Raw genomic sequence first — 23,155 nt, 5'->3', positions numbered from 1 at the left:
TTAAGAAGGTGTTTTGGGGGGCAAGTTTTATTCATAGAGTTTGGGACAGGGCATAAACTTGTAATAAGTTGTTGTTTGATAAATGTGTCAATGCGGAAACAGTATATTTTGAGTCTTTTGAGTTCATGTGTGTGTGTAAGACAAGACATAACAGTTACTACTGTTACTGACTATAAAATGCACATTTGATATTTAATGACATTTTAACAAACTGCATTGGGAGATAGAGCCCTTTATTGCTCTTAATATGGATCTCAGGACATTAAACTTCGCAACTGTGAGTAAATAAAAACCTGCTACCCCTGGTTACCAGCTGTTGCTATTGGGAAATAATGTCTTCATGTACTGTATGAACTTCCCCTAAATCCAGCGCCCCCTCTGGAGAACTGCTGCTCTGCAGGCGGACTGCAATTACTGAGTATTTCTGAGAAAATACACAGCTCAGACTGAACCATTACCTCATACTTGAGGCTCAAGCGGAACTTCTGCAAAAAAGGACATATAATCAAATATATAACTCTGCGGCTGATTCTCTAATTCTGACAAAAAGAGAGATGATATTATTTAAAGTGTTTATAAGACACTAAAAGGACAAATACTAGGTTACCAAAGGTAAATAAGTATTGCTTGGAACTCCTCCTTAACTTCATTTTGGAGGAACAGCAGGGGGAGGGCACTTCTCATAGCAGGAATCCTTTAAAAAAAAAAAAAAAATGCTTCCTGTCAACCTGCCAAGAGAGAGAGAGGCTTTACTGGAAAGGCGGAGGCGGAGGCGGAGTCTGCGCGCTACATAATGACTGCTCTCCGTCTCCTGCTTCATAAGTAACTCACAGCTCAGCGGGGGGACACACAGACCCCTACACACCGAGCAAAACTACTTCACAAGTTTGAAGTTTGTTGCCAAAGAACTTCAGAAACATTTGTATCACCCTGACAGCCGCTGGACAACTGTGAAGGGACATCTATCCAGCCAGTGCGCATTTGGATTTATTTTAAAAGAGCGCGTTTGGAGAAACATTCAAGGTGAGGATCGCTTCTTTTTTTCCCAACATATGATATTTTTAATCTGTGCATGTCATAAAAAAAGTGGATAAATAATGTTAAGCATCTTTATCTAAGTGATTTTTAGTGGAAGCCGGTCACGGCGTGTAAATTGCGCAATCAAGATTACGTTGTCTTTACTGGAACTGACCGAGTCCCGAGGGCAGATTACAGAAAAAAAAAAAGTTTCCCCGAAATGGCTGGAACTTCTTTGGAAGCATTTTGGTTAAACAAGCTGTTAAAGTGATACCTTCTCTTAAACATGAGAGAGATCATGCACTTTGGGGCTTTTTTCTTGTTTCTAAATAATGAAAAAAAAAAGCAGTCATTGCTCTCTGGGGCAGTTTCCCTATCATCACCAGGGATGTTTAAGCACATGAGCTTCCACATCTGGAAAAATAGTTTCCAGCAGAGCTTGCTGCAGTGGAGAGGTATTACAGTAGACCTCAGCATGACTAAAACAGATCTGGGCTGTTACTGTATGTCAGTGTTCAACTTTTAAACTGCGTTTTGGGTGTCATCGTTTCCACACTGAGCTCACCATCTCCTCTCTTGTCTCCTCAGGTGTTTCACTTCCAGACGGACTGACCTCCTCGCGCCCTCACCGACAACCCTCTGAACCTCTGTTTGACCCCACCTCTTCTTCTCTTGTCTGTGTGGCGCCCAGTGCTCCCCAAGCTGCATAGAGATCGGGCAAAGCGCCATGGTAACTCACAGCAAGTTTGACTCCGCAATGAGCAGCAGCCTCTTGGACTCCAGCATGCGGCTGCCATACCGTTACAAGACTTTCACCTCCAAAACGCAGTACCAGATGGTCCTCGCCACCCTCCACAAGCTCCAGGAGAGTGGCTTCTACTGGGGCGCCATCACTGGGAAGGAGGCCAACGCCATGCTGGCGGGCGAGGCAACAGGCACGTTCCTCATCAGGGACAGCTCCGACAACAGACACCTGTTCGCCCTCAGTGTCAAGACGGCGTCGGGCACCAAGAACCTGCGCATCCAGTGTGACTCTTCCTCTTTTTACCTGCAAACAGACCCTAAGAACATTCAGTCTGTCCCCCACTTTGACTGCGTCCTCAAGCTGGTCCATTTCTACATGCCTCAGAGCAAAGGGAACACGCGCAGTGGGAGTATCTACTACATTTACTCTGGAGGGGAGAAGATCCCTCTGGAGCTCATCAAACCTCTCTCCTGCAGCTTATCCACGTTGCAGCACCTGTGCAGGAAAACAGTAAATGGACATTTGGACATTTCTACTAAAAGAGACCAACTTCCTCATCCTCTTAAGGAGTTTCTTCAGGAGTATGACGCTCCTATCTAGAGGTGTTGGACTGATGCTCTTGGATGAGCAAAGACTTTAGAGTGTAATGAAGAAATTGGATGGTTTCAGCGCAGCTACATTCACTGAGGAGTAACAGTGAAGCAGAGTCACGAGAGACAAGCCCGAGATCAAGCTTGTGAAAAGGAGCAGTTCATTGTACTGACAAGATGCGTGCAGGTCTCCCAGAAAAGTGGGCATCAGTCTAATAAGGTCCACATTTTCAGAAAGAGACTCTGGACTGAGGAGGATAAGAGGGCCAAGAGATGAAGGAGCACTGCTGTAATCTGGTGGTATGAAAGCGAGAAACCCCGCCATCCTCCTCTGCCTCACTGATGACATACAACTTACTGAAAACTGAAGTGAGGCTCACAGTCAGCTGTCTACAGTCTGATGACGCACAGGTTCCCTCTGCTGCTGCTGCTGCCGCCGCCGCCGCTGCTGCTGCTAACCAAATGTGCTGCGAAGCTGTCGAGCTCACACACATCAGCCTCAGAAAATCATCCATCCATTAAAGCCGGCTTTTACAGTCAGGGCCGGCTTTTTTGCTGACCTCGGATGATAATCTTGGACGTATTAGACACGTCTAGTCCAGCATCCTGGGATCTCTGACCATGCTGGAAACTCAGAAACAATGGAAACTTAGAGTACAAATGAGTGGACACTGATGGCCTTGTGGGTACCAGGCAAAATGGGATTTTTTTTTTTTTTTGTTTTTAAATCTGAATCTTACTTTAAAAAGACCAGAAAATGTGCAAAGAATGTTTCTGATATTTTGTTTAAAGGAAGGGTTTATGCCAAACTTGCCTGAACTAGACAGCAGTTTGTTGGAGCACCAACATGACTGAATCCTAGAGGATCTTACTTGAGAGAACAGTACCACTGTTTGATATGTTTTCAGTGGTGAGAATATACATATACATACCAAAATATGTGGTAGTATTTGTGGCACAGACAGGATCACCATCGCAATTGAATGTATTAAACATGGTATCTGTCTTTTCCCAGTATGGAGAAGAGTCAAATTGTGTCTTATTTTCATGAGTTTACATGAGTGCAGATCTGTTTTTTTTTTTTTTTTTTTTTTTTTGTGCTGTCTTTTATAAAGATGTACTTTTTGCCAGCCAAACCACTGGCTGTGGATGCTTGAAGATATTTGTTTGACGAAGCAAGCAGACTGATACGACTTTGCACTTATTTATATTTGTATGAACATTTCATTAATTTATAATAAAAGAGCACTATTTTTCTAAGAAATGAGATCTCGATGTTTTGTCATGACTCAAGCTTCATTTCCACAGGCAGAGTAAACTGACTAATAGTGAAACACACTACACGTTATAAGCATCTTAAAGTTACATTCACTGGTTTCATGATTTCCTCTTAAATTTTTGAAGCGTCACCCTCTGCCTTGACCCCACATGGGAAACCACTGCTCTGTGTGACATCACATTTTCAGAGACACACTAAATTATATCTCAACATGTTATCAGTTTCTCATGTTTCAAGAGCTTTAAAGCGTCTCTTTTGATGATAAGTTTCCTGGGAGACACGAGCTTAGTTTCAGCCTCAAACAAAGCAAAAATCATATCTCATAATTATTTTCTGAGCTGATAACTTCTCCCTTTAACAAAGAAGTTGAGTAGCTGCTTCAGACAAAATACACTAGAACTGTATTACACACACACACACAGGCTTCTAGAGAAGTTCTAGCTGACTCCTTTATTCTGCTGTGACTCACTTGATTCTAAGTAGGTGTTAGCGTGACCTGACACGCTCTCACATGCACTTACATAATGATGCCTGCTTATAACATGAATTCCTCTTACTGTACGAGTACACAGCTTCTCAGAAGTGTCTCCCGCCCTGTACACAAACGCACACTAAGGTAAAAATATGTCAACATTTGTGCTTCAACACATAGGAATTTAAACAGTTGTATCTCCCATTGCTTATGTTGCACCTCATCCAGTAATCAAGCTGAGTGCTGCCAGCTCACTGGTACAACATGTCCTTAGAACAACAGCACATTTGACATACCGTACGTTCACCTGCGCACACTCTGACTTCAGACGACTCTACCACAGTGCTTATCAGGAAAAATGTCAAGCCTCCTCCAACCAGAGTGAGTTATTGTGAGGATTATTTTTAGAACGACACATCCTGTGCTCCCTGGCCCCCTTTCCTTTGTAAAAAGCGTCTGGTTTTCATCTGCGTGAGTGATTTTATTTTACATGTATGGTCTCTTTAAAATATTAAAAAAACATTAAAAAGTTTTCTTTGCCAAATTTTATCACTCAAGAAATTATTTAATCAGGCAGTTTCTCTAACCGGAATGTTGTGTTTGGCCAACACATTCTCACTCTGACCTCATCACATTTTGACGTTTGGTCATGGACTTTCCACGTCCACATACAACGTGCAAGATACCCTGGGTGCATTGGTTGTTGATGCTCTGGGACCCCGTGTCAAGTTCTGCCTGTTACATGCATTGTCTTCTTTCAAAATACACTTCCGTTTTCACTGGAAATTTAACGTTTACATACAGTCTCTTTCAAAATCAACACACTGCGTCGGTACACCTCGAATTGACGTTTCTTTTCTTTCAACAACAAACGCACATGATTGGGTTTAGGCAACAAAAACACGTCATTAGGTTTAGGAAAAACGAACAGGGTTTGGCTTTTTAATCTGAGACGTGAACACCGCTCTCATCGGGTAAAAGTGGGTGATTGTTGGACCCATCCACCATCGCTCCCACCCGCCCCAGCTGGACTTTTGCCACCTCTACTTTCATCCTTGTCTAGCCACATTTCCCCCTGCTGCGTATCATGCTGACATTAAAGGATGCCTTTTATTCGTTGGTTTCTGACGCTGCAAGTCGCTGCCCAAGCGCCGGATTTCAACATCTTCGGAGTGAGCCCGGGCTTGTTTGGCATCCTGGATTGCTTGGGCCCTCTTAATACTTAATGACTTTAACTTAATATCTCCATCAGGCATAAAGCTGGAGGGGATCATGCATTCAGGTGTGTGTGTGTGCACGTGTGCATTTAAGTGTGTGTATCTGTCTGTCCGCAGCTAATCTGGCAAACTACTGGACCAACCAGCCTAATATTTTGTGTGCACATGTATGACTGTATGTTCAAGGACTTCTTGTTGGAAAACTTGTATTACTGACATTTTTATACTGTCACTGATGACACTAAATCCCCACTTCTTTTAATCAGCTGGTAGGGGACGCAAGTTTTCAGGAAATTGGCACAGCTAAACAAGAGGCTTCGACTAGTCTGTTGCAGACCAAATTGTGGCTTTCACTGCGGCTAAAACAAAAACATCCAAAGAAAATTTGGTCTAAGTTTGAACCAGAGAATCTGCAGATTAATGTTATGATCCACTAAACTAAAACACAATTCATCACCAAAAAGCCCTGCCTTGTTATCTTTGCCCATCTTGACTGTAAGGGAGCCAGGAAGGACATTTCAATTAGGCGCAGCTGTGTTGTGTGTTTCGTCAAGAGTGGGTTTCAATAAGGTCTAGTGGTGGTCTGTTGGAGATCTGCACTCTACTGAGTGCACTTTTCTAGTTCTGTCAGAGTTGCAAATAAACATGATTTTAAACTGACAGCATGTGTCAGAAGTTCATTACAAAAAATGATGCATGACTTCTGTTTGGGGCCTCATAGAGAACTGCTGTAAAACACGGCTAAAAGTAAGGGGTTTTCATTGATGTTAGGTTAGTGCTTTTTACGCAACATTATTCCTGTCAAATCCCAACTGAATCTGTTATTTCATTGCATTTTTTTTTTTGTAATAACAAGGCTTTATGGTCATGTCTGTATTTTGTCACCTTCATAAAATGCCTGCTTTGTGGCAAAGGTAAGGATTGCCAGTTCAAAACTTAAGTACACATACTGGAATTTAGTAAGGTCAGAATAAAATGAAAAATATATATATACGACATGTGGAACCACAAACAATAAGAAAGTAAGGTAAAAAAAAATTCAATCTAATGATTAGGATTTCTACTACGACTACTTCTACTTACTCCCACCCCAGAAGTGGCTTATTTATTGCACCCCCGTGAAAGCACAGTTCCCTCATGTCTTCCCCGTACATAACATTAAGAGAGACTACAGCCAGGCAGGAACGTCATGCACATTTACGGCAAACCGCTGAAATGATGGATGAACGGGAATCTGCAATAACCTCCATATCCACCATAATTACGGGAATCAGCTCTACCTGCTTCAGCACTTTATTGTTTCCTCTCAGCCGAGGGGCTCAGTGGAGAGGTTTTAGAGAGATAAGGGGTCTCTGAGGTGATTTGTGCTGTGTGAGTGGTCCAGAAAAATGCCTTTTTTTCCTCTCTGTAAATGTCTTGACATCAAACCGACATGATTCTATTGAAATACGCACTCAAATGCCCCCGCAGAAATGTAATTAATGTCTCAGAGAAAGCTGCAAAACAGTTTGGTGTCATTCTTTGCTTTTCTTGTAAAACATAAAAGACTCCCCCCTTTATTTACTTAGAGCTAAACAATGCAAGGATTTTGGAAACATCATGAAACACTAATCTGGTTGCTGTTATTTTAAGGAGATGAGTGCAGGTCAAGGCTAGGAGTACCGAATAAATCCATTTGTGTGTAATAATACCAAATAAGTGCAGGCTGCTGCAAAATGTTCCAAAAAAAAGCTCACATCACCTTCGATTCCAAGTAAGCTTGAGCTGCATGTACACACAACACACAGGGGAGATAAATGGGGAAGCCCAAGATAAAAACATGCAGAGTCCTTTATGTGCTGAGTGGTTTGGAGCATTCATCATTACTGCAAGGTATTTAATGAGAAGTATCAACAACCTATCAGAGCCATTTATGCAACGACCGTAACACTTCAAAAAGCCAGCTGAAACCAGTTCAACCTTCGCTGGAGAACTATTAAAAGCATGCAGGCTTGCAGCGCTGCTCAGGAGAAATTCTCTGGTAGTCCATGGTCATGTGATTCTAGAGAATAGCTCTGAAGAGTCAGAGCACATAAAGCATGTGCCTGTCACTGTAGCTACACCCACAGTCAGTTGTCTGTGTCTGAAACCATCACAGCTCCCACAGCAGGTTTGTCTGAGGAAGTGCCGGCGTGCTCTTCACAGCTGTGCTCAGACCTTTCACACAGATGGTACAAAACACAGAGCTGATATTTGGAACCATAACACGGTTAGGTTTCTTTTTATGTGCGTTTGATTTTCAGTTCTCTTAAGAACACTTATTTAAAGACTATTGGAGACAAACTGGAAACTTTCTCATAAAGTACGTCAGTGCTGCTTAAAATAGAAAGTGTGTTATGTCAGATAGGGAACTTTAATTTTTAGTGTGTTGCTTTTTGGCTGTAATATACAAAATGTAACCTATTTATTGCTTTGTGTTGGTGGACATCATCATTTATAACACTGCATATCAGCCTCATTACTAGCCGGCCCTTACTATTCTTACTAACTGTGCAATAAACATATTTTTAGGCCCAAAACCATTTCTAATTTTTACCCCTACCCCTTGTTTTCCACCTTGCCCCTCGGAACAGAGTTACAAGGGGTCATGTTTGAAATCCTACCCTGTGAAATGTGAAAACCCTTTAAGGCTATGATACATGATCGGTAGCTGATGTTGGCGTTTACATAAACAGATGCCTTGAGTGTTGCCAGACTTTGTGAATATGAAGTCTTCAGCTGTGGGGATTTCTCTTGTGTGGGCTATGGGCATCCTTTTGCAGTTGTCAAGACGGATTTGTCAACAACTTAAAGGAAATGGCCACTTTAGAATGAAAATACAGACAGTACTTACTGACCCTCATGCCGACAAGAAGTCCAGTGTAGTTTTTTAATCCACAAAACTCGTTCGGGGTATCAGAGGATAACAGCTAGCTGGAATAATAGCTACACTTGAAGTGCATGGAACCCACATTTTGAAAATGTAATAAAACTCTGCTAATCCATTTCAAAAACATTAGAACGGCTCGTCCGTCGTAATCCGAGTGCCCTGAAGCCGCGGCATGCAAAATTGACTTGAAAAGACGTAATTTACTCCACTTTCATTTCTCACCGTGGTCAGTTAGCCTGCCCTGCAGGCGTGATGTGTTTACTTGGCAACTTGCGCGAGACTCGAGAACTAGCACCACCACTAGCCGGTGCTTTATAGTGCTATAAAAGTGGAGTAAATTACATCTTTTCAAGTCAATTTTGCATGCCGTGGCTTCAGGGCTCTTGGATTACGACGGACGAGCTGTTCTGACGTTTTTGAAATGCATTAGCAGAGTTTTATTACATTTTCAAAATGTGGGTTTCATGCACTCCACGTGTAGCTGTTATTCCGGCTAGCTGTTATCCTCTGATACCCTGGAAGAGTTTTGTGGATTAAAAAACTACACTGGACTTCTTGTCAGCATGAGGGTCAGTAAGTACTGTCTGTATTTTCATTCTAAAGTGGCCATTTCCTTTAAGTTTAACGCTATCAATCACAAAAGAATGGTGCGTCATTACCAGGCCACTAGCAGTGCTTGGTATAGGCTAACGTTAGCAACCTGTGCTCCCCTCCAGTAGTAACAAGTACAGCAACTTTTCTGCCTGACTTATGTTGCAACTTTGAAATATGACAAATTGCGGTACTGTCATACACAAATCAGTGATACCAGTGCAATGTTAGGTAGCTAGTTAACTAAACGTAGCCATACTACTAGCGATTTCTTTTGTTATGCTTGTTACAAAGAAAAGGCAAAGACAATGCAATGGTTATTGTAATTCAAATCTTTATTAACAAATAAAACACATTTGTGAGTTTCCTTTGTTGCTTGTGCAGCCATCTTGGCAATAATTTCTCCTAACACCCACTTTGAAGTGTGCCTAAGTGGTGGGAGCAAGGGGTGTATTGGGACTGGGCCTTAACTGGCCTCTTTTAAAATATATATATATATTTTTTTGAAGTATAATGGTTATACAAAATGGGATAGTTTTCCCTGACAATTGCTCCCTGAGTACAACGTCCCTGAATTCAGCTGGGCTCATTAAAGCACAATGCCTAATGTCATGTCGGATTTACGATAAATCCAACCTGCGGGCTGGAAAAATCCATCCGCGTCAGCCTCTTGGTTGTATAAGTAGGACATGAGACTCCAGCATCTCCAGGTTGACGTCACACATTGTTGAGGTGCACACAGATGGCAAACACTACAGAAAGATGAGTAATACACAAACATTACACTCACACAAACCTACTCTGCTTGTGGAAAGTAAGAAGTGTCTTGTCTGCTGTTATTAATGTCTGTATTGTTTCTTTTTACCTTTGGAGTAAATGATGTTGAATGTAGCTGTGTGATGTGTCAAACACTCAAACCGTAGGTCTAAAAAAAGTCCCTGTACAAGATAAACAGTTTAATGTGGTGAAATTCGATGGTAGCAAACATCTGACTGTAGATTTCCTGAAACTGGCACAACTAAAAAGTGTGTGACCTTTAAACCAGTAAAACTTTTATAGATCTAAGCCCTTTTTTGTTAGCTTGTCCCGCTGACTTAGATATATTGTAATCCTATTTATCTACTAGGATAAGTGTGACGCAAATGGTCAATTAAGTGATAAAGCTGAACTTTGTATTCATGGTGCAGGCATGGTTAAAAATAACCCAAACAAACACAGAAGTGACGGTAAATGGTCAGATAATTTTGCATAGTTCCATACGCTATTTATATTCCAAACAATTCCTGCTACATTTTCCCAGTATAAGGATATTTGCAGGGCTGAGCAAGCATCTTTTATGTCTGCCCCCATGTGGTTTTGACAGGATGCCTATTTGTCAAGGACTCATGGGAGCTGAAGTTGTACAGAGTTTTGAAAGACATAGAGGCTCATAAGGCTCACAAGGAAGGCCAAAATTAGGGAATGCTTTTGCTCCTGACGGCACAGTTTTTAAAATACCCTATGTATACGGGTGATGTCAGTTATTCTGGCTTATTTTGAGAATCATTTTTCATATTAATATAGTGGAACTAATGCTGTCTGATCATCATCAGCACAAATTATTTTCTAAGTAAGAGGGTTTTTGACTACCCATGCTGAATTCAAGCCCCACAGTTTCTAGCTAAAGTGCCCCTGAAACTAGAGCTGATGTAGTTTTATATGAAGTTAGTTAGAAGGTAGTTCTGGGACCAGGGGAACTATACTGAGAAAGTTTGAATGGTAGTCCCCAGGGAAACTACTGACTATGAATACAATGAGGAAAGTTCCAGAAACTAAACCACTCACTGCAGGTCACATAGTGAAACCCAGTTATGTTCCATTTCTTAGGCCCAGAGGTCCAAAATGTCAGCTGTATAGATAGCTCAAAGAGACATAAAACAACTCCAAAAAGTAACAAAACAACCAAAAAAATACACAAATATACCCCTAAGAGACACAAAATGGCTTCAAAGGAACACAAAACAGCCAAAAAAGACACAAATGTATCTCAAAGAGACACAAAATGGCTTCAAAGGAACACAAAACAACCAAAAAAGACACAAATATAGCTCAAAGAGACATTAAACAACTCCAAAAAGTAACAAAACAACCAGAAAAGACACAAATATATGTCAAATAGAAACAAAACAACTCCAAAAAGTAACAGAACAACCAATTAAGACACATATGTACTCCTAAGAAACACAAAATGGCCTCAAAAAGACACAAAACCACTACAAAAAGTAACAAAACAACCAAAAAAGACACATATACCCCTCTGAGACACAAAATGGCCTCAAAGAGACACAACATGATTACAAAGAAACACAAAACAACCTCAAGGACAAACAAAATTACCACAAACAGACACAAAACCACAAAAACATTCTGAAAACCACAAAGAGATGCAAAACAACAACAAACAGAGGCAAAATTGTCTTGCACCTATTTAGGAGAGGTGATGGGGCCGTTTGCATGTGTCTGCCCAGGGGCTCACTCTCTCATAATCTGCTCATGCACATTATTTCTCATTTGTCACTTCTAAAATATTTTTCTAAAACATTATTATCATAGCAACTTGAACAAATGTGCAATACACTGAAACACAACATATTCATTATTATACTGTATTCCCTTTTTACAGTGGCAAAAATAAATCTTTCTTTTCTAAATGCTGCAGAAGGTTGGATATTACACTCATACTATGCACAAGAAAAGGCCTTTATATGTGCATCTGGTCATATCACCTCATTTGACCCCCCCGACCTCGGCACGCACTTATAAAGCACGCTGACAGCCTCGTTGGAGCTCTTGAGCGCGTGGTGGAGAAACGGCGAAAGCCTGCTTCCCGCTCGTCTTTCCAGTCCCTCAGTACTGTTTACAATTCCACAACTACTGGTTGCCATGGAGCCATTGTCAATGAGCTCCAGATGCCAGATAGGAGAGCCAATCAGGGCGCAGCAATGAGTCACCATGGCCCGCAAGTCCCACCCTCCTCCAGGCTTCTCCGGTCACGTTCCTCCTGTTCCTCCTCCAGGCCTTCAGATTTACTGTTAGCACGCCACTTCCCTGTGCTGCACTCCGCTGCCTGGCTGTAATAATATAAATCTGCACTTCCATCTTCACAGTATTCTTTGAGCCTGAATCCTCTGCCACTTCAGCAGCTCTCTGTGCGGACTGTTATATCACTGCTCTGCTCTGCTTCAGGAGGAAGGGGGGGGGGTTTTCCAAGCACAGAAGAGGAAAAACAGATGAAGCAGGAATAAATGTGAGGCAATGATACTAAATTAGACATTGGATATAAGCCATCACCACTGTCGGTATTGTCCATAAACTCTTCTGGCCGCTCTTAAAATGACCTTGGCTATTTTAGGCCAACTGCATATTTCACAGATCCCAGATTTTCCAGGAAAGCAATGCATAAAAATATTACACTTCCACTAGACCCACTTTGCAACATGTTACTTTACATTTATAATCTTTGGATTATAAATTATTACAGTAACTAAAGCTGCAGATGCACCAAAGTGGGAGTCACTAGCATGTGTGGATTTTGATACAGATACACAAAATGCCCCACCGCCCCTCCTACACAGGACAAAGACACACAGATTGCGGGTGGTTCTGTGTCTCTTTGTAGTTGTAGTGCATCTCTTTGTGGGTGTGTATCTCTGAAAGGTAATTTTGAGTGTCTTCCTGGTTGCACCTTTGCCCTTGACACTTTGAGCCCCTGGGCCTGTGCCCCATAGGCTTGTTCAGTAATCCATGCATGGTCGTTATTAGATGTCATATTTATATGGAGTGTGAATACCCTCCCTGCTCACTTAGGTACACCACCTTTCTTTACAAATGATTATATGTCATGGTCACTTACTACTGTACTGTTCTATACTGTATTGTTGTACTAGATTGCACAGGTGTACCTAATAAAGTGGCCTTTAAGAGCACATGTAGGCCCACAATATTTTACCTTTCTAGAAGCAGTCATATAGCACTTTTCACAACTTGTCAGTTGGAATCATGTAGAAATGCTCTGAGTCATCATAGTGTTACTCCTACTATATTGTAGCGTGAAAACCTGCCTACAGTTTTACTGGAAACCACACACAAGCACATACAGGCCCATTCTAAATATTTACATTTCCTTGGTAATTCGATCCATGTTACACAGTTTGTCCCTTTTGAGGATGGGCTTGACGTTGAAGTCCTTCTTTGAGTCACACAGGAGCCACAATTAGGCCGCGCCACAGTACGGTTCCACACACCTACACACTAGCCGGCACATTATCGAGTTACACAACCATTAGTGGAGCTAGTGCAAAGGTGCAGAAATGAGTTGTGTGAGCAGATAAGGTTTGTAAAGTCTGTTTTGCTTTCATTTATAAAGGTTATGAAGATAATGCTGCAATTTCAAGTAAACTGTTGATAGTTTTCCTTTCTTTTCTGCATTTCCAGAAACTGCATTTACAGTTGGAGTGATTGTAATTGTCAAGCAGGTACTGAATGTAAACAATGTCAGCTGAGGAGAAATCCCTAACAGTCCTCCTGCACTGCCGGGAAACACCCTCTGAGTCACCGTTGCAAAACGCACACTGGTGTAGCAGTAGGCTGGAACAGAGTGAAATGACGTATTTCTGGTGGATGGTTGCTGCACGAGATACTTCGATACACCCTGCAAAGCTTCATTAGTTGCAACGTGGGAAAACATGGGGCACCCATACACAGCAAGGTATTTAAAAGCTGTTGAAAAAAATGTGATCAGCTTTCATGTAACACTGAACAGATAGTGTGGGATGGAAAAGGTCTTTAACAAGCTTGTTGCTGTGTGACTGTGGTGATACCCTGACTCACTTCCTGTTCATCTTATTTGAGTGGAAAACCCTTCAGACAATCAACATTTGTTCACTATCTTTCATACATTCAAACCAATAAGCAGCAAGAAACTGTGCTGCGGCTGTACACCGCTCCTGAGCTGTGGGGATTATAAAACAGCTGTCTTCTGAGTCATGAACATTTTTATTGTAATTCATGTTTTAGCTGACAACAGTGTTTGTTGACAGGCAAGGTTATAATAGTTTGTTCTAAAAAAGAATACCCATATTGTTCTGACAGTATTTGTCTTTTGTTATATACAAGGACATCCCTGCGTGTCTGTGTGTGTATGTGTAAGAGAGTCTTTTATTGGAACAAGGTGTGTCTCCGTCACATCATGACGCTCGATCCCGGCTCTGACATAACTGACGCTAACACTGTCCCTGTTTATTGTGCAACACAGGTTGTCGTCACCATGGGAACCAAATGCAGTATGTGAAGTGTATACTCTGTGTGTGGAGTTGTAGCCACCTGTGCAGTGAGTGCAGGGGTACCAGCTGGGGACATTAACCACAAATCAAATGAGATTTTTTTTTTTTTTTTGATAAAAGTAGTTCTCTGTTGTTTTGAGGAGAGAAGTGAAAACTCAGCAGTTTTGCATATTATATAGAAGAAAAACAGGAGCTTCCTTCTTCTTGTGAAACCTTACAGTTACGCAAGCGTAGCTGAGCGAGTTTCCTCAGAAGTATTCAAATACTTTCAGCAATAACACTCTGTCCCGCTAATTGAGGCATGTCTTCTTAACTACTCCTGTTTTAATCAACCTCGGCAGCTGAGCCCTGGAGGCTGCCTGAAAATGTTCCCCTGTCTCTCTTAATACGTTTCTCTGGCCTTTATTTGACGTGTCCAGGACCTGCTACTCTGTAGGGCCCTTCTTTTATTTATTATGTCCAAGTACGAGTTCTTTGGGGTTTTAATATACATGTTTGTTCCCTCTCAATGTCTGCTTTTATTGCTGATTTTATTACCCTCTTTGAGTTTTGTAATCTTGAACAGCATGTTAAAGAGCCAACACATAATCAGGGATATACCCTTGACCTTGTGTTGTCTTATTTATTTATTTAATTTAACCTTTATTTAAGCAGGAAGTCCCATTGAGATTGAGAATCTCTTTTACAAGAGAGAACTTGCAAATGTCGCAGCCAATCAAAACACATTTAAAATGCAACAAATACAACATACTGTATAATACAAAAATCCACAATGAAACAACAAATATAGTGGCCTCTAAAAAAATAAGCACATGTCTCTGTCACCACATTCTTTATGATGCCCTTAAATGCATTAATGGATGTAAGTGTTTCTAATTTTGAATGTTTTTAAGATTGTTCCATCTCAAAGATGCAGAGTAGGAGAATGCAGTTTTCCCCAGATCTGTTAAAACCCAGGGTACATTAAAAAGCAACCACTTGAAGGAACGTAGCTGGTAACGCTTATGGTGTTTCTCTTGCTAAGTTTGAATTGCTTGATTTTAATGATCACAAGGCTGTCATTTTCCAAACCTTGCTCCCGCTTCCTGTCCATAAGCTATCTACCTTTATTCGCTCTCGGTCTTTTAACTCTAAGTCAGCTCGCAGTTTCTTAACTGTCTCTGCCTGCAATATGCTTAATCAGCCTTTTTCAGCCTTGAAAACTATGTTGGACTTAAGGACAGTGCTCTTGTCTGGTTTCACTCCCATCTCTCTGAAAGATCATTCTCCATTGTAATGGCAGAATATTCCTCATCCACTGTCCCCCTCTCTTGTGGTGTTCCCCAGGGGTCAATTCTGGGTCCTCTTCTGTTTTCTATTAATATGCTTCCTCTGGGTCAGGTAGTTCGTATGTATAATAATATTAATTTCCACAGTTATGTGGATGACACACAACTTTATCTTCCGCTGACTAGTAGTGACTCTGACACATTTTGGGGATTATCCTTGACTCTGAGCTCTGTTTCAACATACAAATAACCAAGGTTGTGCAATCATGTTTTCTTCAAATTAGAAACATTGCAAAAGTAAATCATTTTTTATCTCAAGTGGACCTTGAAAAAGTCATCTGTGCTTTCAACTTGACGCCATTTCTTATCTCCAGCTCGTTTAAAACTCGGCTGCCAGACTTTTAACTAATTCCAAGAGACGAGACCACATCACGCCCAATGCTACATGGGCTACCTTTTAGTTACTTTTAAAGCCCATCATGGCCTTGCTCTTACACAGATTATAGACTTACACATGCCGTATGAGCCTGGCTGCTGCCTGCACTCCTCAGGTGGGACCATCCTAACTGTTCCTGCTGTTGAACTCCTTACCTGAGGAACTCAATACATACTTTACACAAAGGCTTCTTCTTCTTCTTCTTTTTTTTTTTTTTACAGTAAATCTATTGTTTGTGTAGTTTCTATTCCTCTTTTATCAAATCTATTATTTATTTGTTTTTATTGCACACTCTGGGCCGAATTCACAAAGAATGAACTGCGGCCGCTGATAGCACCTTGAATTGCACTTCATTTGCACCCGCAGTTTGCTCCGTCTTAACGTCCTATTCACAAAGGATATTGCGCTAATGATATACCAGCGCAAACACGCCCACAAAGTTTGACGACTGAGTGCAGTTTGCCCCTGATTTGCCCCTGGTTGCAATAAGCCACACATGGCAAAGTATAAATGCTGGCTTTGCGCCAAGAACACCGTGGCAGAGCAATGGCAGACTTTGTTTGGCAAAGTACTGAATACTGTATACCCTCATGTAATGATGTCTGCTGGTGAGTCAGTCTAACAGTGTCGGATGGGTTGAGGCTGTGGATTTGACCAAGTTTGACCACTTTATCACTATTCCCTCCCACTTGTAGCTGTTTTTTCGTTATCTTTTGAATTTAATATGAATTATGGAACCGTTTTTGTTCACGTTTGTTTCCCCCGTTTCGTAAAATTATTGAAAAGTTGCTTTTGAAGTGCGTGACAGAAGTGCGTTTTGAGAACGACTGCAGACTGTCACCTGTTCAACGCATCAGTATCTTTGGATGCCATTAAAGTAATAATGATTATAATAATAATGTCAAAATATTATTTACAGACTGATTTACAGTCAGTTTACAAACATTGCAGCACCCATGCCTACCTTATGAGTCCCAAGTTTGGGTACAGAAACCGGAGCATGACACACACAAAGCACACCAACCGGAGCACGCCACACTCAGCCCTCGCCAGGTAAACGCCAGGTAGAAGTGAGCGTGCCCGTGAGGGGAGGACCAAATAATGCAGGTGCCACCACTGTGCAATTAGGCTCCGACAACTGGAAATTAGGCCCAGCTGATGCCAATTAAGGGCAGAGGTGTAGCAGCGCTCACCCTGCCACACATGGAATGTTGGAAGAGAAAAGCACCGTAGTAAAGTAACGTTAATGGGATAACCTAGCTAGATGTAAAGTTAACACTAGCTGGCTAGTGCAGTTAATAACACAATCTCGGTAAAATAACGTTAGGTGAGAAAAGGGATTCATTATAGGAATGATTTTAATAACCAACTTGCTCAGCTAGCTACCCATCGAGTTGTGTGTGTCATCATCTTACCCAAACATTGGAGTTTCCGCTGCCAAATAACGCAGCGCATATACGCTGGTGAATCCACCATGGTGGATGAACGATTCATTTGAATTCGACTCCCAAGACGATCCTCACTTAGCTGTCAATTCGATTGAGACTGGCCAGTAGGAACGTGGCCCTGCCCATGACATTATTTTCACAGTGAGAGCAAAATCCTGACACCAGAGCAAAGACTTAGGTTTTGAGAGAGAAAAGAAAAATGTTTTGAGAGAAACAATTTTTTTTTGAGAGGAAATGTTTTCACACTGATAGCAAAAAAATAATATTTGAGAGTAAAAAAAAGTTTATCAGTGTGAAAACTTTTTCTCTCAAATGTTTTTTTTTTCTCTCAAACATTTTTTTCCCTCTTATATCATTTATTTTCTTGCATGTAATAAAGACACAAATATAGCTCCATACTATTAGCACTGGTGTTAGTGAATTAGATGTTGTTTATCAATGAGGCTCATTTGCATAGAAATGGGCAATTTTTCCGCCAAATATATGCGTATTACCTCATTTAAATACGTGCAAATAACACCGGAGAACCAAGACACAATCTGCTTGGCAGTGCAATTAGTGGAGCATTTCACCTTCTGCGCGTGTTTTGTGAATTAGACGATATCTGTTTGCTCCATTTTTAACGGTTTAGCGGCCGCAAAAGCCACGCAATCCTTTTGTGAATTTGGCCCTCTGTTTTATCTGAATTTGCCTATGTTCATTTCTTTTTTTATCTTGAGGGTGTATACTATTTTATCTGTCCCATGAAGCATTTTGCAACTGTGTTTTGAAAAGTGCCCTGCAATTAAAGTTTATTAATTATGATATTCATGGGATTTCTTTTCAACTTTCCTGGGTATCATTAAGGTTATACACTAGAAAAACATTCTCACAAAAAAGACTGCCTCTTTTGTTCAGCACCTAACACTCCTGCAGCAGCTGCTCATCCTGCTGTGATGTCCTGTATTAAACAGAAAGCTGGCAGGGAAACAATCATCACATGGGGGCGTGACTAGTAGTTCCTGAGAAATTTCCTCTGAGTTTGACTTTATAGATAGATGCTGCTATGGCATGTAGAAGATCAACAGATAAATGCATCTCTGCGGTGTTCTCTGTCACTTTGACTTACTATAGATGTGTTTTGCTTATCAGTGAGATATGCTACATTTGTAAAACCATCAAAGTCACCTCGACATGTTGACACGCAACTAATTCCACGAAACTGAGTCATTTAAACATATGCGACAACAACAGGAGATACTGAATAAAATATGTACAACCAGCATGATAAGATACAGCTGATTGTGGCCCAACTTGTCATGAACAGCTGTATTTTATTCACTGTCAGGGTTAGTGTTAATCAGTTCTGGGAATAGTATACTTTAAATTATAAGTGTGGTGATATTCTATAATTTTCCATGAAAAACAACAAAAATTTGTTAAACTAAATAACACTGTTTACCACTGTGTACTTTTTCTTTTAACAACACAAGTAAGTGTTCGGGAACTGACAGACACTAATTGTTGAAGCTGTGAAAGTCAAATTTTTCCTTATTCTTGCTTGATATGACTTCAGTTGAGCGGTGTTTTGTGCATCAGATTGTGCCACACATTTTCAGTGGGAGACAGGTCTGGACTGCAGTCAGGCCAGTATAGTACTCACACTCTTTTACCACAAAGCCACACTGTTGTAACATGTGCAGAATGTGACTTGGCATTGTGTTGCTGGAATACACAGGGTCATCCCTGAAAAAGACTGTCTGGATGGCAGCATTAGTTGCTCCAAAACCTGCGTGTACCTTAAAGCATTTATGGTGACTTTACAGATGTGCAATTTGCCCATGATGTCATGGGACCTAACACCCATGCATACCATCACAGATGCTGGCTTTTGAACATTAAGCTGGTAACAAACTGGATGGTCCTTTTTTCTCTCCAGCCCAGAGGACACAACATCCATGATTTCCAAGAACACTTTGAAATGACTCGTCAGACCACTGCACACTTTTCTACTTTGTGTCAGTGCATCTCAAATGATGTCGAGCCCAGAGAAGTCTGCAACGCTTCTGCATGTTGTTGATAATCCACTTTGCATGGTAGATTATTAACTTGGATCTTTCCAAAATGTTCCTGAGGCCTTTTAGTAATGTCCTCTATATAATCATCTCAGTTTTTATAGCAGTGCAGCCTGATGGGTCAGAGATCACAGGCATTTAATGCTGGCTTTCAGCCTTGCCCTTTATATGCATCGATTTCTCCGGATTGCTTGAATCTTTTGATGATATTATAGATTGTAGATGCTGAAATCACTAAGCTCTTAGCAATTCAGTGTTTGCCTTTGCAGTTTTATACAAAGTGACTTGCTTGTGAGCAACTCAGCAACAGTTTGAAAGTTAAATATCTTGACTATATTCATTTGAATATATATATATATATGTCAAAAAATATTAGCAAATCATTGCAATTTGTTTTCATTTACATTTTACACAGTGTCCCAACTTTTTAGGGAGTTGGGGTTATACTTGAGTACATTATTCTAGCACCCTTTCCACCTCTGCTTAGGGCTGAGTGCCACAGACAGGTTGGAGCACTCAGACAGTGCTGAGAGATGGACTTTGGTCTTTTCATGCATTTGATAACAATGACAGAAATATAAATTAATGCCATGCTTGTCCTTTAATATGCAAACCTGGTCAGTCCTCATGTCTTTTGTTTCTTCTTTTTTACTTGAACCCTTCTGGTTTTCATTCACAAGCTGCAGCTGTCCTGGCTTTCATCAACCGACAGAAAAGAACATTTTCCAGAGAACAGAGCGAGATTCAAATCCTTGTACATCAAAGCTTCGACACCATGTGGCGGATGCCTGCAGACTTTCATCCTGACCTAACGCTATACCTGGCGATTCTACCGAACACCTGCATACTCCTGGCACTCCATGGCACTATCTCTGTATATGGCAGGTTATAAAGCCACCACAATAGAGCAACACCTGTAAATCATGTGTGTGGGGTTACTTTTTCTTTTACATTGAACAGACACAGGATTAAAATGTTCACCTGCTGTGTAAACAGATTCTTATCAGGTGAATGATACGTTATGTTACTCTTCTCTGTAAGTGCCAATAATGAATATGTGACTGCTTGACCTGTATCAGCGAAGAGTTCCTGTTAAAACTATCTTTATCTCATGCTTCATGATAAAAGTGACTGATTGCTAGATTATGATGGTGATATGGGCACACTATCAGGATTATTAACTGGGTTTTTATGCATGTAATAAGCAGTCTGATGTATCAATGCTGTGCAGTCTGCATCTGACTGGAGGACATTATGTAAACACTTATAAAAATACTTCTATTTTAAATTTGTTTTGTAGGTTTGTGCATTTAAACTGCATGTAAGCTCAGGCTTTATGACATCAAATGACAGCAGAGCAGAAATCTGTTTCTTGTTTGGATGTTTTTCCTTCTGTTCCACGAAACAGCTTGAGTCTCAGCGGACAAAGTTCCTGATTGTGCAATGCGGAATGTGGAAACTGATGTGAAGATGCACGATGTGACTAAACACTCGGCCATTTGAAGTAAAAAAAAAAAAAAAAATAACATAATGATCCAAAGCCACATTCTTGGATCATGTGTGGATCATAAGCCAGCAGCAGGAGCTTTACTGGAAGCTGTCTAATGGTTTGACGCACAGTTGAGCCATTCAATACATCAAGCCACTTTCATAGTATACAATGACAACTGTGTGTGTGTGTGTGTGTGTGTGTGTGTGTGTGTGTGTGTGTGTGACTCTTATATGTGCGCATGTGCACACAATAGGCAAGAACTTTACGATAAGAGAACAAAGCGCTGAAACCAGAGCTCAGTCAGGTTGTGTGAACAGGTCTTTCCTGTAACAGAGGTCATCCGGTGACCAGAAATGACCTTGAATGGCCCCGAGGATTGCTGGGATGATGCGTCAGCAAAGAACGCAGCCAGTTACTGGATCTCTGGCAAAAAAGGAAGGGTCATAGCTCTCTAGAGACATCTACATTGTTAAAAACTACAATTTTGTATGTAAACATAATGTCAATCCATTTTGTACTTTTTTGTACTATGAATTAGACATGCAGTGTTACCTTGAATTTGTGAAGAAAATGGCTGACATATTGATTTATTGACGACCACATTTAACTACAGCAAATCTATATCGTGAGAAACAAACTCTAACAACTCGTGCAGTCTCATTTATTAGGTCAGATGCTCAGTACTTCCCAAATATTATCTCTGTATTTCCCAAACATGAATTTCCACCAACTGAACTGAAAGTGGAACAAATGGTTTTTTTTTATGCCAAAATGCATGCGTTTGGGAAGTACTGAGCATGTGACTGGATAAATGTAACTTGGATTATACTGCCCAAGTTGTTGAGAGTTTGTAAACAGATGTTTTAATATTGTTTTTCTGCTGTCCCCAATCAATCAATAAATTAATATTCACCATTTTCCATGAAGGCATGCAAGAAAAACAAAGTTTTCTCATAAATTTAAAGTATGGCTTATTGATTTACTTTGATTTACAAAGTACCAACAGTAAATTGTCTTATTATGCAGAATAATTATATTGATTGATTACAGTTATTGATGCATTAATATAAAAGCATCTATGGTGGCCCTGAGAGCTCAAGGCACTGCAAATTAAGAAAGCACATGCAAATATACACATCTTTTTCATCAATTTAAGGACACATGCACAGCATTAAGAAAAAGTGCTGCAATTAAATGGGCTGCAAGAATCTCACAACATCACAGAAACTGTTTCCAGGGGACACCAAGTTAAGCACATATCTGCAATGCACTTCTTGTTGACATGGTTTGTGGTTTATGAATTTATTGAGCTTGGCTATCCATCAGTGGAGCTGAAAAATCACTTAAAATGTAAGATTTATGTCTCATTTTAACACTGTGATTGTATTATTAAGATGTGTGACATGCATCAGTTATTAGTTTTCTCTGTTTGCAACACTTTTTCTAAATGCTGTGTTATTAAAATGGTGAAGATGTTTCTTTATTTGCTTGTGTAGTGTCCAAAGACTGCATAAAATAATGAACATAGCCAACGCAACCTCACCTATTGGTTTGTGGCTCTGAGTTTGGCATTTTGACAGTTGCCGTCTTGGAAATTTTAGGCAGAAATGATGAGGTGTGACCCTATTAGAAGATTAGTTGACGCTAACACTAGCTGCTAACTTGGATAGCATGGTGCATTTACAGTATGCTTAACTCTGATAATGCTAATGCTGGTTTCCCCTCTTGAAAAACAGGCTTTAAACCATGAAAACAAAATGTACTCACTGGAAAAAATGAACATTCAACTCTTTAGAGTATATTTTAGTACAACCAAATGCTGAGCTTAACTTGTTTGAGGTGACCAAAATGTGACCATTAACTTTCATTTTCTGAAATCACACTAGTGACAGATACGCCGGTTCTCAATCTGGGGTTGCACCATAGAGACAGAGCGCAGCGCATCATAATCTGAAAGCCACGCCCCCAAAGGGGAAACGAGGCCCGCTTTCTCCTCACACTTCCCCCCTCCGTTTCCAGCCTGTTGAGTTTTCCCTAAGTCCAAATGCCGAAAAGTTGCCGTGTGGTGGGCTGCACGGCCAATAAAAACCGAGAGCTTAGCTTTTATCAGCTGTCGAGCAAAAAAACACGGAACCTTGTAGAAGACAAAAGTGGATACAGGCAATAAAACATGAGGCTTCACCAAGGAAGAAATTGTGGGATCCTGACACTTGGTATGGCTATGTGTGCAGCATACACTTTGTCAAACCCTTCAAATGTATTTTTTAGAGTAAGAGTTAACTGTATTTATGTATGTTAAGCTAAAGCATTGACAGTA

The 23,155-nt window shown here is 40.7% G+C and overlaps 1 protein-coding gene and 1 long non-coding RNA gene across 2 annotated transcripts; both read left to right on the top strand.

The window, feature by feature from the left end:
• Positions 1-811: 811 nt before the first annotated feature.
• On the top strand, positions 812-3,621 carry socs3a (suppressor of cytokine signaling 3a). Its single transcript, XM_033643938.2, has 2 exons — positions 812-1,023; positions 1,606-3,621. Exon 2 carries the CDS (start codon positions 1,745-1,747, stop codon positions 2,360-2,362), a length of 618 nt encoding a protein of 205 aa, XP_033499829.1. The 5' UTR covers positions 812-1,023; positions 1,606-1,744; the 3' UTR covers positions 2,363-3,621.
• Positions 3,622-13,069: 9,448 nt separating this feature from the next.
• LOC144458685 (uncharacterized) lies at positions 13,070-22,657 on the top strand. Its single transcript, XR_013488065.1, has 3 exons — positions 13,070-13,190; positions 13,293-13,566; positions 20,027-22,657. It is a non-coding gene; the product is annotated as an uncharacterized LOC144458685 (long non-coding RNA).
• The last annotated feature ends 498 nt before the right edge of the window (positions 22,658-23,155 follow it).

Source organism: Epinephelus lanceolatus, chromosome 18, assembly GCF_041903045.1.
Source record: "Epinephelus lanceolatus isolate andai-2023 chromosome 18, ASM4190304v1, whole genome shotgun sequence".
NCBI lineage: Eukaryota > Metazoa > Chordata > Actinopteri > Perciformes > Serranidae > Epinephelus > Epinephelus lanceolatus.
Note: the sequence above shows the minus strand (reverse complement) of the source record. Positions and strands in the feature narration are given on the sequence as shown.

Bases quoted from the DNA above. Each gene is read 5' to 3' on its own strand.
- socs3a (XM_033643938.2), top strand. From the start codon at position 1,745: ATGGTAACTCACAGCAAGTTTGACTCCGCAATGAGCAGCAGCCTCTTG.